This window comes from Canis lupus, chromosome 5 (assembly GCF_011100685.1).
Source record: "Canis lupus familiaris isolate Mischka breed German Shepherd chromosome 5, alternate assembly UU_Cfam_GSD_1.0, whole genome shotgun sequence".
NCBI classification, from domain to species: Eukaryota; Metazoa; Chordata; class Mammalia; order Carnivora; family Canidae; genus Canis; species Canis lupus.
The window spans coordinates 34,294,004-34,310,829 of NC_049226.1; the positions used below are offsets into that span (position 1 = coordinate 34,294,004).

Sequence of the window (16,826 nt, forward strand, 5' to 3'; positions counted from 1 at the left end):
CCACGTTGGGGGGGGGGGGGAGGCGGATAAGTATGGGGGTTAAAGATTGCAAAAAAAAAAAAAAGAATATAAACAGATGCTAAGGATAGCATAAAAAAGGAAAACAAAAAAGGAATCCATTCTAATAACTTTAGAACAGAATAACCTCAGTATTATTAGTGGGATACTAGTTCTTAAAAAAAATAAGACAAATTCAGACTTAGTGATTGTGGTGGCACCTGCGCAGTAATTCTGAAACTGTTTTCTGTAAACTATATGGTAGATCAAATGAACAAAAAGATATCACTGTTTTTGGAAACCAAAGTTCTGACTGCTGGAAAGGAAAAATATGAATTTGAGTGGGGAAGTTTAGAAAGAAACTTGTGTCCTGGACTCAAATCAAAGGTGCTAGTATGAACTCCTGAGTGTCTAAAAAATAGATTTCCTAGCTAAATCCTGCCACTGTTTTTGTACAGCCTGCAAACTATTTACATTTTTCCATGTAAAATGTAAAAAAAAAGGCCACGATCCTTTTGGCAAGAACAGTTACTCCAAGAGGTGAAGATGTCACCTCTTGTTCTGCAAAGTCTGGAAGATTTACTGTCTAGGGTTTGACCCAGACTATGAAATTGTTAGAAACTTTGGTTATGGAGGAGAAATTAAACAGGTGTCATGCTTCACTTAGTCTCAGTTATAACGATTAACTGATTGGTTGTAATATCAATTCCACACATGTAAGTTTGGAGTCCATTTTATACATATACATACACACACACACACACACACACACAGCCTCAGCAGTAGGAGGGTTTTCAGACCTCAGAGCTCAAACAAATCATTTCAGGTACTAATTTTCCCCTGGTCTTACCCTGATTGTATTTTCACCATTTCTTTCATACTGATTTTGCTGTTGGATTTTCTCGGCAATCTCTTGTGCAATTTGGCAGGTAGAGTCGTATGTGGAGAACCTGCATTAAAGTCGTAAAGGGAAAAGAATGTTTAAGGTTCTTTGAAAGAAGATTTCTGTGTCATCTGAGCTTTGTTTTTTTTTAATTTATTTTAATTAATTTTTTTTTGAGCTTCTGTTTTTAATTCTAGCCACAAATTCAAACAGGAAGGAAGGGTAGTAATAGTTAACAGTCATAGGGACATGTGTTGCTATTATGGTAAATATTATGAGCAGGGATCTATTCTGAATGCTTCATTTTTAATTCACTTAATCCACAAAAAAAATGCCAGGAGGCAGGTACCATTACCACCCCCACCTGTAAGGAAATATCAGGTACAAAGAGGTACAGAGACCTGCCCAAGTGATACCCCCAGCAGCAAGCCAAGGCTGCCCAGCCCTGAGTTTGGGCTCCTACCCACTTCACCATTCTGCAGATGGTAACATGTTTGAATTCACTGACTTAAAGACACCATTCTGCAGATGGTAACATGTTTGAATTCACTGACTTAAAGAATGTTCGGTGAATGTTTACGGAGGGCCTCCTCTGTACCGAGTATTGTTCCAGGCCCTGGAGAGCAGAGCAGTGAACGACATGGACAACGTCCCTGCTCTAGGAGCTTAGCAAAGGGAGAAAGGCATAAAATAAATAAATATGTAGTATGTCAAGTGCTGGTATGTGTGAAGAAGAAAAATAAAGCAGGATTAAAGAGCAGAGAGTGACAGGCAAGGTGAGGAAGCCAGCCAGGCAGCTATCTTGGGAAGAGCTTTACATGTAAAACAAGAACAGCAAGTACTGTTTATCCTACAACGAAATGCTCTGGAGACACAGGACACACACCCTCCTGACATCTAAGCTTATGAGAATTCTCTCAAAACATTTGCTGGGTTTCTGTTTAGTACTCAAAGTGTTGGAGGCTTTGAAAAATTCACAGTGAGTTCCCAGTCACCCCTTCGTGGGTCCGTTTGTAACAGCCTTTCTATTTTCTATTTGTTTTACAGAGAAGAGCTAAGTGCACCTATACGTTGTGTTTCATCTACCAGGTGGTCAGTTCGATACAATCAACATATTTTCCCAGTACAAAATATTGAAAACTGCTGTTTTACCCAATGTCCCAAGTTTTGCTTGAGAAGGTAAACAATCCATTCCTTAAAATCTTTGAACTCCCACTCACTACTCATATACCTAAGGAACTTAGCAAATGTGTTTTTCAGTGATGAAAAAGAACAATCTTCAGTCACTTCTCTTACCAATCTTACTATAGTGATTACAGCAATAGTAGTATAGTGATTGAGTACGGATCTGGGCCAGTTCTGGCTAAGAGTGTTACATTCTGAACTTCACATCCCATGAGGTAGGATCATTAACTACTTCCCACTACACACTAAAGTGGCATCGTGCATATGTATACATGTGTAGTGTGCGTATGTTCACAAAGAAGAGCAGGTGATACAATACATAATTAAGGAAACAGGAGGGAAGGGGCACCTGGGTGGCTCAGTCAATTGAGCATCTGACTCTTGATTTGGGCTCAGGTCATATCTCAGGGTCATGAGATCAAACCCAGCATAGGGCTCTGTGCTGAGTATGCAGTCTGCTTGAGATTGTCTCCCTCCCTCTCTCTCTGCCTCTCCCCCCAAAAAGAAAAAAAAAAAAAAAAAGATAACAGGAAGGAAGTTGGTAAGGAAACTGGGTCCTAGCCCCAGCTTTGCCACATTCCCCTTTTTCCCCTCCATACTGTCCTCTCTGAAAAGAGGAACTTAGGTCTGGCTCTGTGCTCCTAGACCATACTTGTGGAAATCACTAATGATGTATGCTATAGCTCCTACCAACTGTGGAACATAACTGGTAAGTCCTTCTGGAGTGTGGAAATGAGAGAAATCACTGGCGGCCGAGGCACTCAGATTTGACAGGACTAGGCCAAGAGATTATATTCTGGGCTGAACTGCAAGATTGAGAGGCAGGAGGGAGAGGCACATTCTGGACTGGGCCAAAGACACAAGAAACAAGCAAAGGTGAAAGGAAGGAAACAGGCCTGGCACATTGGGCTGAGTGGCCCTAGGTAGGAGGATACAGTATCACAGGGTCACAGATGCGGGGAAGCTAGTTTCTGCAGAGACTCGAACACCAGGATCATCGGGTGAGACTTGACAAGAGGGCTTTAGAGATGTAGGGGAGTGAGCCCTTGAAGAGGTCCTGTGAAATGCAGGTCAAAATCCCAGACGTTCTGTTCCCAATCCTCACATTCTCACGTTAGCCCTGGACAAGCGGAGGTTCTAGAAATGTGCTACCCACTGGAATCATTGAGGAATCTTCAAACAACAAAAACAATGCAACCAAGTCCTGGCACTCAGCCCCAGGCATTCTGCTTAAACTAGAATGGGGTCTGATCAGGACAGGAGCAATTGAGAAAGACTCCCCAGGGGGTTTTCCAATCTGTATGGAAGTATGAGAACCTGGCCTTGAAAACAGGCGTGATGGTAATGGCCAGCCTCATCACGGGTTCAAGTACACAAGTGCCTAAAGTATTAGTTTAGGAAAATCCACCTGAACTTGTTTACACAAAAGGCTGGGAATGAGAGAGGAGTAGCAGAAGACCAGGAGACTTCTCCAGCTCTGTGATTCCATAACTGGTCACCAGTATCTACTGTCTGCAAGGCACAGAGCTGAAAGGATGGGCCCAGAGCAGAAAAAGGTGGTATCAAAGAGATGCCAGAGGCATTTGGGGAAAACCCAAAGGTTTAACAACCCAAAAAGAGAAGTGAAGAAAAAGCTGATGATTGGAGTTCTCAGGCCTAAGTGACCTAGATGATGGTGACACCATAGCAGAGACTGAGGACCCACCAAGGGGGACATGGAGGAAGTTCCCAGACTGTGAACTGAGCCCCTGTTCTACCATAAAAACACCGAATGCACAAATTCATCTATGTATGAGATTTACTTAAAAAAAAATCTCAGGGGCACCTGGGGATGGCTCAGTGGTTTAGCATCTGCCTTCGGCTCAGGGTGTGATCCCGGGGTCCCAGGATTGAGTCCCGCATCCAGCTCCCTTCAGGAAGCCTGCTTCTCCCTCTGCCTGTGTCTCTGCCTCTCTCTCTGTGTCTCTCATGAATAAATTTTTAAAAACTTAAAAAAAAACTTTAGCAAATAACTAGTTCAGAGACAGCGCTTATCACTTGCTCTGATGCCATTAAAGCAGTCACTGCTGTATCCCATTAGTGAACATTAGAACGCCACTCAGGAGTAGAGCATCACTGACCTACAATTTTTCAATGGCCAAAGGCAAAGCTGTACGTAGTCAAGTCTGTGTTTATAGTTTTTTTCATAGCCCTGTTCCATAGTCCCTTCTACCTTCCTGATTAGCAACCCACTGTGCAAGGTAGTGGATACTAACACAGCAGAGTTCCCGCACTTCTCACGGTCAACAGTCAAATGAGAAAGCCACCAGGTCAAACTACATGAGAGTAAAAGGGCACATTATGTGTTTTCTCCATAAACTGGGGAAGGGGCTTGGGGGTCCAATGATCGCTTCCACCAGTCTAAATGGATAACCATCTCTGAGCTTTATTTCCTACCTTAAGTGTAAAGTGAGGGGGTTAGCTTCCAGGAGGTGGAAGACAACTTAGCAATAGGTATCAAGGGCCTTAAAAATGTTCATACCGTTCAATTCAATAGTCCCGTCTGCAGTGAGCAAGAGGAGGAAATAAGAAATGGAACAACGGGGGCAGTCTTTGCAACAGTTAAACAAAACATACTCTAACATTACAGAGAGGGAAATAAATTATGGTTATTCGTAGAATGCGCTATTGTGCGCCATAAAAAGAAATCATGTTTTCAGTAAATACTTAATGACATGGTTGAAATGTTCCCTGCTTTGTAAAACATGCAGGTTTCCCTCACTATCCAAAAGTAGTCTTTCTACAAAACCTTTCATAAGCCGAAACAATGTAAAGCAAAGGGACCAACAATTACCATTATTTTATACGGAATATCTTTTGAGCTTTCCTAAACCCCCCAAAATAACCTCCCTTAGGGCTTTTCTGATGTCTTAGGGCACGCCTTGCTAATGGAGACACAAAATAAACTAAGTGAAAGCCTGGATGCTCACTGACACAATTCAAAGCTATGACAGCTTGACGCTGAGATGCTGAATGTAGTTCTCAGGGAAGGAGCTTGAGGGGAGGGTTGGGAGGTGCAAGGTCTCCATGACAGCTTGCTGCAAAACAAACACCGAATGCTATTTTTGCTTTCCCCATTTTTTTTCATAAAAGCAAAAATCCTCCGGGCTCCTGGGTGGCTCAGTGGTTAAGCGTCTGCCTTGGACTCAGGCCGTGATCCCGGGGTCCTGGAAACGAGTCCCGCATCAGGCTCTCCCTCTCTCTGCCCGTGTCTCTGCCTCTCTCATGAATAAATAAATAAAATCTTAAAAACAAAAACAGCTTCAGTCCGTAATTCTGTAGCAATCTGTTCCTTGGGACGAGAGCTCGTGTCTGTCACCATCCAGTCCTTGGGACTCAGGGTGTTGGAGGAACGACCCTCATGAGCTCTGGTTCTACTGCAAAGTTGCTGCAGTACAAACAGCCCTTCCGGATACGGACTCAGGTAAGGGCCCATCACAAGCCATACAAACACGCGCAATTCCCCTCCGCGATTCCTCCAAGTTTTCGGAAGGGCCCAAGAGATCTAGGTCCCAGTGCCGACTGGTTACTAACCGGCGCAGGTGGCGGTGGGCTGTGAACCCGGGTTCTCCGCGGGTGAAGCGAGAGGCGGCGGCGAGGTCACCAGCTGCAGCCGCATCGCAGAGAAAGGTCACTCCGCCTGGACTTGCCCGGGGAGTCCCGGGGAGTCCGGGGGAGTCCGGGGAAGCCCGCAGCCGCCAGCGCGGATCCGGGCCGGGCGCGAAATGCCCGCGGTCCGATGCGAGCCAATGCAGGGCTCCGGGCACCTTCCGGGCCTGCGCACTGCCCCCCCCCGCCCCCCGCTGCCCGGAGACCACCCGGCCCGCCTGCGGGGCCGCCCCTGCGGGCGCCGAGGCTGCGGGGCGCGCGGCAGGGTCCTCCCCCCGACCCCCCCGCCCCGGGCTCGGGAAGGGGCCTCGCTGCCGCTCCCTCGTCCTGAAGCCCCCACCGCATCCCCGGAACCCTCGGCGCGGCCGCCCTCACCCGGGGCTCACCAGGGGTCCGGGGCCATCGTGCAGTCTCCGCCCGCCGCCGCCGCCGCCGCCGCCGCCGCCCTCGGACACTTCCTGCTCGCGGCGGCGGACTACGGCGGCCGGCGCGGCTCACACCCCGCTGCTCCGCCCGGGCGCGACCGCAACCCGGAGCTGGCCTGGCGGGGGGGAGGGGGGGGAGGGCGGGGAGGGTGCACCAGGGCCTCGCAGGGACGGTCCAGAAAGGGGGGCGGCCCCCACGTCCCCCCGGGGAACACCAGGATGGAGCAGTCTAATCCCGTATGTTCCCCCGCTGCGAGACGCGAGCGACCCGGCGCGATTTAAATAAAAGCGTTGGACAGAAATCTTCAGCATTTTCCGGCGAGCATCTGAAATGTCATCCTGCTCAAAGCAAAAACAAGACGGTGGGCATAGCTGCACAACTGTAGAAATCTGCCAGAACGCACTCAGAGTTACTTTTCTATGTAGAGGTGTACCGCCACAAAGCTTAAAGATTCCTTGCAATCTTGCTTCAAGTAAGAGACCCAAAGAAGTGGCAATTATATATTACTTTATAGCGGCCTTCCTTAAATGACACGGTGCTTGGTTATATAGGTCGGGGAAGAAGTCACAGACGTTTTTCCGTGGAGGGAACGAGCACACTCAATGCCCCTACACCTCCAGGGAAATAGTGAGGGCAAGGAGCGCGGCTGCTCTTGCACCGGGAGCTCCCTGCGCCGCCGCCGCCAGTGCGTGCGGCCGCGGACCTGGTGCGCACGCGCACGTCCGTTACCATAACGACCAGGAGACGCTGCGCCGCCGCTGGCGAGAGGAGGGAGTGGAGAGCCCAGGCTCCAGGGGATGGAGAAGCAAAGTTCGCCCAAAGCCGAGGTGGCGGAGCTGGAGCTCGAGGCCGTGATCGGCTTCAACGGTGAGGCCTCGAGCGTGTCCGGGCTGGGCGGTTTGCAAGCCCCGGGGACGAATAGTGCAAACAGGGACACCGGGGGCCACCTGGAAGGTAGCGCGGGACACTGAGCCAGAGCCACGCTCTCTCCTGCCCTAAGGTCCCGGGGAGTCGAGGAGTCACCTCCTCGTTCTAAGCCTCAAGGACTGGGATGGCTTCACAGCACCTAGAAGGGACAAGGGTCTCCCCCCCCTACCCCCCCCCCCCCCCCCGCCGAAGGGATGACTAGGGTGCCCGTCATCCTTTTCATTCTAGGTTGGCTCTGCCTCGGCCTTAATCCCCCACGCAGCCCCCAAAGACACCCCCCCCGCCGTGAACTGCGAGACTGCCAAGTCCAAATCGACCCCTGGACCCAGAAACTCGTAGAATCCCAGCTGATGTGCCATGAGAAAGGGCTGGGGGCTGGACGTGGGTGTGAGCACCCGCCTTAGGGGATGGTCTAGTCCCCAGACCCCAGAACTCCTATTGGAAGGTTTCAGACCCCGATAAAAGATCGAGAGGACGCCAGGGGGAGCTGGAGGGGAGAGATGCTCAGGTCAAGGCGGGGGGTGGGGGGTGGGTGGGAAGCGGGGAGGACTGCTGGTTCTGCTCACATCTTATTTATGAGCTCCTGTTAGTTTGAACATTAAGGGTTCGGAAAGTGCTCTTTGATTTTGTGTGTGAAGGATGGAAACAAGCAACGCGTTGCATTTTAGAAAAAGCAAACTTCTTTTTAAGTGCATTGTGTTATCTGAAAGTTTTTAAATTGTAGTGATGCAGTTGCAGAACAATCAAAGACTAGAGTTTTAGGTGGGACTTGTATCTTGACTCTTCGTTTTAGTTTTATAGTTTCTGATAGAAAGAGGTCATTTAGGGGGTGCTTGGGTGGCTCAGTCGGTTAAGCATCTGACTTTGGCTCAGATCATGATCCTGGGGTCTTGGGATCAGACCCCCATTTTCTGCCTCTCCCTCTACCTGCCTCTCCCCTGGCTTGCCCTCTCAGGGCTCTCTCTCTCTCTCTCTTTCAAATAAATATGTTTACTGCCTTAGGGAACACTCTCTGTGTTAAATAATCTTTAGAAAGAAAGAAAAAGAAGGAAAGAAAGAGAGATAGAGAATGTACTTAGTACACCTGACCTGAGGAGTGGACTATCTTTACAGCTGGAGACAAGGTCACTGGTAAAGGGAGTAAGGGACCTGCGCCCAGTGCAGGGGGTCACACCAGTGACCAGTGCAGAGCTTCAAACACAGAGCTCTACAACTGAGCTCATGCTGTGTTGTCCAGCTCTAAGAGTAAATATATAGTCCATTATATTCCAGTGCTTTCCATTGCCATGACTAATTATCTTGGCCTCTTAAAATGGCCCAAATTAATCGGATTATTTTTACCTTGTTGGTTTTGTGACAATTTGTATCCTTTCATACAAATACACATAAATTATTTTTAAAATTATAGTCCTTTTGTACAACAAAATACTACATAACCCTTAAGAAAAATGAGATAGATCTAGGAAGGAAAGATGTCGAAGATATATTAAGTGTAAAATGCAACTTGCCCAATATTATGTATGGTATGAGTCCATTATAGTTATTAAATAAAGGTGTGTGTGTGTGTGTGTGTGTGTGTGTGTGTGTTAGAGACAGAGAGAGAGTGAGAGTGAGAGGTAGGGAGCAGTGGGGGGTGAGTTTGTATGTATTCACTATAGGAGACATGTGTGAATTTGGCTACTCAGGAGGGACAGCAGGGGGTGGGGGGTTTGCTCAGCTGCCTTTGCTGAGGTCTTAAAAAGGAGCAAATCTTTCTTCTCCTAACTCCTTGGTAGCCAATTCAGAGACATAGGACATCATAGGCTCAGCCAGTGGGACGTTCCCAGAGCTTCCCCTCTTCCAGGAGTCTGCAAAACAGTAGAGCGCTGTGGGAGTCTGATGTTGTTGCATTGGGTGTGGAGCTGAGAATGAGAATTCCTTAGTTCTTGTCACTTGGTCTCACCTACTGCTCCTGTCTCTCTCTCTCTCTCTTTTTTTTTTTAAGATTTTATTTGTTTATTCATGAGAGATACAGAGAGAGAGGCAGAGATACAGGCAGAGGGAGAAGCAGATTCCCTGCGGGGAGCCCAATGTGGGGGGGATACACCCCAGGATCATGCTCTTTAGATGCTCAACCACTGCGTCTTTTTCAAGTGCAATTTTCCATATTTCTTGCCAATTCTGCGAGCTATTTGTATTCCTTCCACGAAATTATTTTTCCTGTTAAGTCCACCAGAAGTGACCTTTCTTGTTTGCAGCCAGGAACCCTAATGACTAAATGCAAAGAAAATAAATCTGAAGAAATACACATCTGCATATTAACAGTAGTTAACTCTGGGCAGGGGGTGTCACAGGGCTTTTTAAATTTACTATAAAATATTTCAACAGAAATTTAGAATGCCACAATAAATACCAAGTATTACATGCAGAATTAGCAAATTTTGATGCTTTTTTTTCTTTTTTAAAAAATTTATTTATTAATGAGAGACACGGGGGGGGGGGGGGAGAAACACAAGCAGAGGAAGAAGCAGGCCCCATGCAGGGAGCCTGATGTGGGACTGGATCCCCCTGGTGTTCAGGATCACACCCCCTGCTGAAGGCGGCGCTAAACCACTAAGCCACCGGGGCTGCCCAGATGCTTTTTCTTATTTGAGTTAATTTTTTTTAAGAAAAAAATACACATTGTAAATCCTCTCTCCTGTCACGCTATCCCATCCTGTCTCCCTCTCTAGAGACAACCACTATCCTGAAGTTAACGTGTACTCTTTCCAGCTATGTTTTTAAATTTTACTGTATGGGTAAAATATTAAATATGCTATATATAAACAATTTAGAGTACTAACTTGCCTATTTCTATATTTTATAGTAATAATATCATCCTGGTCACATTCTGCAGCCTGCTTTTTTTCTCACCTAGCATTTGTGCAATCTACTCATGTTGATTAATTTATTTTAACTCCACTATTCTCTGTGTAAATAGGCCAACATTAGTTACCTATCCACCATTGGTGGTCTTTTAGTTTATTTGCAAGTTTTTGCTAATCCAAACAATACCACAGTGAACACTTTTGTAGTGGCCATGGGCACCCTTGCAAGTATTTCTCTAGGTTCTATACCAAAGAGTGGAACAGCTAGATCCCAGGGTGTGCGCATATTCAGACACGCTGCATGCGGATGTGGTGTTTTCCAAAGCGATTCGATCAATATACCTTCCCACAACGCTAAAGTATGAGTGTTCCCTTTTGTTTCACATCACCACTGATGCTTGCTATTATCAACCTTTTTAATTTTAGCCATTATGATGGAGACGAAATGGTATCTCATCTGGGATATAATTTGCATTTCCCCAATTACTCGCAAATTTGCCTGTTTCTTCATATGTTTACTGACTTTTGAATTTCCTCTATCATAAATTGCCTGGTCCAATCCTTGGCTCACTTTTCTGTTGAAACTGTTTGTGTTTTTCTTATTTCTTTGCAGTAGCTCTTTGTTTATTCTGGATATGATACTTGTCGTCATGTACATTGCAAATATCTTCTCCTGGTTTCAGTTTTTCTTTTTATTTTGTCAACTGTCATTAGAAACTTAAAATTTTTAACCTAACTGGTTGACTATATTGGCCTTTTCTGTTAGGATTTGCTCTTCTTGTGGTATGTGTTTTAAAAGAAGTCATTTCCTACAACTTGTGTACTCATTAAGTCTTGTTTGTCACATTTTGGGCTTTGATCTACATGAAATATATTGTTTTGTGGATGGTGTGAAGTAGGATCTAATTTTACTTTTTTCCATATGGATAGCCATATGATTGCTTATAAGGTAACTGCAACTGAAAAAATATATATGTGAATATACATATATGAATAGATCACTCCCAAAGACACAAACCTTAGTCTTTTGAGAACCTACTGCATGGAAAAAGAATGATCTCAATTAAAGCAAAAGAAATCTTTTATTCAATAAATATATTTGGCAATTTGAGCAAAACAAAAAACCTATTTAGCTACTGGAACCACATTACGTACCAAAATAAATTCTAGAGGGAGTTAAATGTAAAAGACGAATTCATTCTAAGACCAGAATATGATATTAATAAATATTTATGACTCTTTTGATGGAGTAGGAAATAGCCATAGAATGCTTTTAAAATACCCAGGAATAAACGTACTAAAAAAATGTGTGAGATCTTTATGAAGAATATTGAAAATGCCACTGGAAGCCCTGGAAGGAGCTTGGAAATGCATCTCCTGTTTTTAGAAAGGAGATCGAATATATCATTAAAAAAATTATTTTTCCTTAATCTACACATTGAATACCATCCCGCTAAAAGTGATTTTTAACCAATCAAGCAGACTTTACGGTTTATATTGTAAAATAATATCAAGCACAACCCAAAATATCCTGACCAAAGTTGATTGATCAGGGAGGACATATTAAAACGTGTAACAAAGGTTTGTAATTCTTAAGATGGTTCTTGCAGATGCGAGGAGGAGGGGGGAGGCAGGTCTCACACCGAGAGGGCGTGGCTTCTTTAGAGCACCTGGTGGTGACTTAGAACCAAATCATCTTCACCAAACTTCTGCCCTAGGCAGTGAATTCATGGTCTTCCTATGCCTCCACACTCACGGAGACAGGCTGCTCTCATATTTCTCCTGCACCCGGGAAATCCTGCTTCTCAGGATCCCAAAATTGGCCCTTGAGCCCTGATACTAATAAGATTGCCAAACCAGCATCAACATCTCTTGAGAGCTTGTCAGAAATGCAGAATCTCAGCCCCTCTCCAGACCTCAAATCCCAAACTGCATTTTAACCAGATTTCCCAAGCAATTTTATACACATTAGAGTCTGAGAAGTGATATGTTAGGCTGACCTTGTCAGTGGAATAAAATTAAATATATTACCCCCCTCCCCCCACACACACACAATACACTTATTTTATTTGAAATAAGGTTTATTTCAAAACTGCTTTCTTTTGTATGCAATTTTATTTATTTTTATTTTTTTTAAGATTTTATTTATTTATTCATGATAGACATAGAGGGAGAGAGAGAGGTAGGCTCCATGCTGGAAGCCTGATGTGGGACTTGATCCCAGATCCCAGGACCATGCCCTGGACCAAAGCTAGGCACCAAACTGCTGAGCCACCCAGGGATCCTTCTTTTGTATGCAATTTTAAAAAACATTGGCCATTTTTGTACCAATTACTGTTTTTTTTTTAAAGATTTATGTATTTATTCATGAGAGACACAGAGTGAGAGAGAGGCAGAGACACAGGCAGAGGGAGAAGCAGGCTCCCTGCAGGGAACCTGATGGGGGACTCCATCCCAGATTCCAGGATCAGGCCCTGAGCCGAGGCTCAACCACTGAGCCACTCAGGCATTCCCCACCCCCCTTTTTTTTAAAGTAGGCTCCATGCCTAAAATGGGGCTTTAATTCACAATGCAGAGATCAAGAGTTGCATGCTCTATCAACTGGGCCAGGCAGGCACACTGCTCCTAATTATTACTATTTATTTATTTATTTATTTATTTATTTATTCATTCATTCATTCATTCATTCATGATAGACAGAGAGAGAGGCACAGACACAGGCAGAGGGAGAGAGAGAAGCAGGCTCCATGCAGGGAGCCTGACGTGGGACTCGGTCCCCGGTCCCCAGGATCACGCCCTGGGCAGAAGGCAGGCGCTTAAACCGCTGAGCCACCTGGGCTGCCCCTATTTATTTATTTTTAAACCGTTTCTCTTGTTAACCTCTCTCTCAGGACATGTGCCCACGGGTCTGAAATGCCACCCTGACCAGGAGCATCTGATTTACCCTCTGGGCTGCACGATCCTGATTCAGGCGATAAACACCCAGGAACAGAACTTTCTGCATGGCCATGGCAACAATGTCTCCTGTGTGACCATCTCCAGGAGCGGGGTCTACATAGCCTCGGGACAGGTCACTTTCATGGGCTTCAAGGTGAATGAGCTGAGAATAGCTCCCCATAAATGGACAGAGAGGTGCCCTCCTGGGAAATCCACCCCAATCCAGATCAACTCTATGCTGGCGTATGTTCCTCCTCCCCTCCCTCTTCTTCCTCTTTGCCTCCTTCTTGAGCTCATTTTCCTTCCCTAAGCTGAGAGTATTTTGGTGTTTACTCTAGACCTTGTAGCTGGTGCACTGATTATGCTCAGAAACCAAAAGTCCCTGCTTAGTTTAAAACTCTTTCTAAATAAATAAATAAATAAATAAATAAATAAATAAATAAAATAAAACTCTTTCTAGGGGTGTCTGGGTGGCTCAAAGGGTGAAGCATCTGCCTTCAGCTCAGATAATGATCCCAGGGTCCTGGGATGGCAGTCCTGCACGGGGCTCCCTGCTCAGTGGGGAGCCTGCTTCTCCCTCTGCCTCTGCCCCCCCCTTCATGCTCTGTCTCTGTCTCTCTCTCAAATAAATAAATTAAATATTAAAACAAAACAAAACCCTTTCCTGTTTGTTGCCACTACATTTGAAAGAAATGATCTAATTTCTAGAAAAGTGCAATTAGTGATTATTTTTCACCAAGACAGAGTAGCTCTCTCTCCCCTGCTCCAGACTCTTCTGAAGCCAGTCTGTGATCTGACAGTGTATTCTTGCCCCCAGGCTGACATCATCTTGTGGGATTATAAGAAAAGAGAGCTGATTGCCCGGCTGTCACTTCACAAGGGCAAAATTGAAGCACTGGCCTTTTCACCAAATGACTTGTACTTGGTATCACTAGGAGGCCCAGACGATGGCAGGTAATGAACTCAACAGGTTTATTTATTTTCCACCACGTGTATTTCCAGATATGTCGTGCACCCTCTCCCCCTGGACGTTCTCTGTCAGCCTGTCCATATTCAGCTGTGTGTCATGTGAAAAGTGCATGGGGAAAATATGGTAGGGCAGCAGTTCTCAACCCTCACTGTGCATCAAAACCCACCAGGGAGCTTTAGGAAATCACTGATACTTGGGCCCACCTTCAGAGGCTGATTGGCCTGGGCTTTAGGCAGTCTCAAAGTTATCCTGGTGATTGTAAAGTACACTGAATTTGAGAACCTTCGCTGTAAAAGGATGATACCATCATCATCAATGACAACAGCAAATTTAGGGCCAGGTAGGAGGCCACTTACTGTGTGACAGGTGTGTATGGAACACCTTAGTCAAGCCTTATCTCCTTAACTCCAAGTGGAAGCTACTGGTGCCATGTGACAGGTGAGGAATGAATGCCACCAACTGGTAAGTAGCAGAGCTGGGAGAGTAACCCTGGCAATGTGACCCCAAGGGTGGCATTTAAAAAATTATTTATTTATTCCTGAGAGACACAGACAGAGAGGCAGAGACAGGCAGAGGGAGAGAAGCAGGCTCCCTGTGGGGAGCCTGATCCAGGACTCCATCCCAGGACCCCGGGATCATACCCTGAGCTGAAGGCAGACCCTCAACCGCTGAGCCCCCAGGTGTCCCTCAAAGGCGACATTAACCTGCCTCGCCAAGACACGATCTTTGCCCCCACCGAGGAACCCAAGAGTCAAGTGTAGGAGGCAGAGAATACGTACACATGAAATTAGGGGGAAAATATGTAAAAGCATTGTGTTAGAACAATCAATACAGTACATATTCCCATGTAAATGCTAAAGGAGCATAGTCTGTAGAAGAAAAACAAGAGAGTCTGAGTTTTGCGTAGGATTTAATGCTTTGCTGCACTTTCACAGATAGTTTCTTGTTCATGCTTTGTGGTTCTATTACAAAGGAAATTTACATTTTTAAAAGATTTTATTTGACAGAGAGTGATCAGGAGCAGGGGTGGGGCAGAGGGAGAAGCAGACTCCCTGTTGACCGGGGAGCCCATCTTGGTTTGGGGCTCTACCCCAAGACGCTGGGATCATGACCTGACCCAAAGGCTGATGCTTTACTGACTGGGCCATCCTACATTTTCATTTTAAATTTTATTTGTTAAAAATATTTTTTCAAATATAATAAACAAGGCTATATTAGTTTCAGGTGCACAATATAATGATTCAACAATTCTATATACTATTAGGTACTTAGGCTGCTTCTATATCTTGGCTATTATAAATACTATGGTAAACATATGCATGTATCTTTTTGAATTAGTGTTTTCATTTTCTTTGGGGAAAAAAACAGGAATTCCATTCCTGGATCATATAGAATTCATATTTTTAACTTTTTGAGGACCCTCCATACTGTTCTCCAGAGTGGCTGCACCAGTTTGCATTCCCACCAAGAGTGCAAAAGGGCTCCCCTTTCTCCACATCCTTGCCAACACCTGTTGTTTCTTGTGTTGTTGATTTTAGCCATTCTGACAGGTGTGAGATGGTATCTCATTATGGTTTTGATTTATATTTCCCTGGTGATGAGTGATATTGGGCATCTTTTCATGTGTTTGTTGGCCATCTGTATCTTTTCTGGGAAAATGTCTATTCAGATTCTCTGCCCATTTTTAATTGGATTTTTCTTTCTTTTTTTTTTTTTTTTTTTTTTGGTGTTGAGTTATATTAAATTTTTTATATATTTTGGACATTAACTCTTTACCGGATATGTCATTTGCAAATGTCTTCTCCCATTCCAAAGGTTGCCTTTCTGTTTTGTTGATGGTTTTCTTCACTGTGCAAAAGCTTTTTGTTTTGATACCGTCCCACTAGTTTAATTCTGCTTTTTGTTCCCTGTTGGCGGAGATGTATCTAGAAAAATGTTTCTATTGCCAAATGTCAGAGAAACTATTGCCTGTGTTTTCTTCCAGGATTTTTATGGATTCTGGTCTCACATTCAGGTCTCCTTTGTCATAGATTAATTGACCATAAAAGTGTGGATTTATAATATCTAGTATGGATATTTTAACAATATCTATTCTTCCAATCCATGAGGATGGAATGTCTTTCCATTTGTGTCTCTTCAATTTCTTTCATCAATATTTTATGGTTTTCAGAGTATAGGTCTTTCACCTCCTTGGTTGAATTTATTCCTAGGTATTTTATTCTTTTTGTAATTGAAATGGGAAAGTTTTCTTAAATTCTCTTACTGTTACCTCCTTATTAGTGGATAGAAATGTATTTTTGGTATATTAATTTGTATCCTGCTATCTTACTGAATTCATTCAGCCATTCTAGCAGTCCTTTGGTGGAATCTTTAGGGTTTTCTATATATAATATCATATCATCTGCAAATAGTGACAGTTTACTTCTTCCTTACCAATTTTGTTGCCTTTTATTTCTTTTTCTGGTCTGATTGCTGTGGCTAGGACTTCTAGTACTATGTTGAATAATAGTGGTAAGAGAAGACATCCTTGTCTTGTTCCTTCTAGAGGAAAAGCTTTCAGTTTTTCACCATTAAATATGATATGTGAGCTGTAGGTTTTTCATATATGGCCTTTATTATGTTGAGATATGTTCCCTCTAGACCTGCTTTGTTGAGAATTTTTATCATGAATGGATGTCGTACTTTGTCAAATGTTTTCTCTGCACCTACTGAGAACAACCTGATTTTTTATTTACTTTATACCAATGCCATTTTCCCTGTGTGTCTGTATAGACATAGATCTCATTCTTTGCAATGACTGCATTGTATACCATTGCACAGATATGCTGAAATTTGGCCAACTCGCTATTGATGTCAGTGCCTTTTATTTGTTTTTAAATTTTAAACTTGCTTTTGAAAAATGGAAGCTATACCACATCCGTGGTTTATTTATTTTTTATTTTTTAAAAGATCTTATTCATTCATTCATGAAAGAGAGAGAGAGGCAGAGACACAGGCAGAGGAAGAA

The 16,826-nt window shown here is 44.3% G+C and overlaps 2 protein-coding genes across 11 annotated transcripts in view; one reads left to right on the forward strand and one right to left on the reverse strand.

Annotated features, from left to right (window-relative positions):
• The window catches only part of STX8 (syntaxin 8), a 261,363-nt gene extending 255,125 nt beyond the window's left edge, over positions 1-6,238 (reverse strand). For 4 of the 7 annotated variants that reach the window (XM_038536861.1, XM_038536863.1, XM_038536864.1 and 1 more), the window contains exons 1-2: positions 6,100-6,238; positions 848-947 (exon numbers count right to left, since the gene is read on the reverse strand). In XM_038536861.1, the coding sequence (XP_038392789.1) occupies positions 848-947; positions 6,100-6,116 (117 nt within the window). In that variant the 5' untranslated portion in view covers positions 6,117-6,238. Of the gene's footprint in view, positions 1-847; positions 948-6,088 lie in introns of all 7 variants that reach the window. The other 3 variants (XM_038536865.1, XM_038536867.1, XM_038536866.1) reach the window with 2 other exon arrangements.
• A 624-nt stretch (positions 6,239-6,862) lies between these two features.
• Positions 6,863-16,826, forward strand: part of CFAP52 (cilia and flagella associated protein 52) — a 41,650-nt gene continuing 31,686 nt past the window's right edge. For all 4 annotated transcript variants that reach the window (XM_038536868.1, XM_038536871.1, XM_038536869.1 and 1 more), the window contains exons 1-3: positions 6,863-7,006; positions 12,804-13,003; positions 13,667-13,803. In XM_038536868.1, the coding sequence (XP_038392796.1) occupies positions 6,937-7,006; positions 12,804-13,003; positions 13,667-13,803 (407 nt within the window). In that variant the 5' untranslated portion in view covers positions 6,863-6,936. The remainder of the gene's footprint in view (positions 7,007-12,803; positions 13,004-13,666; positions 13,804-16,826) is intronic.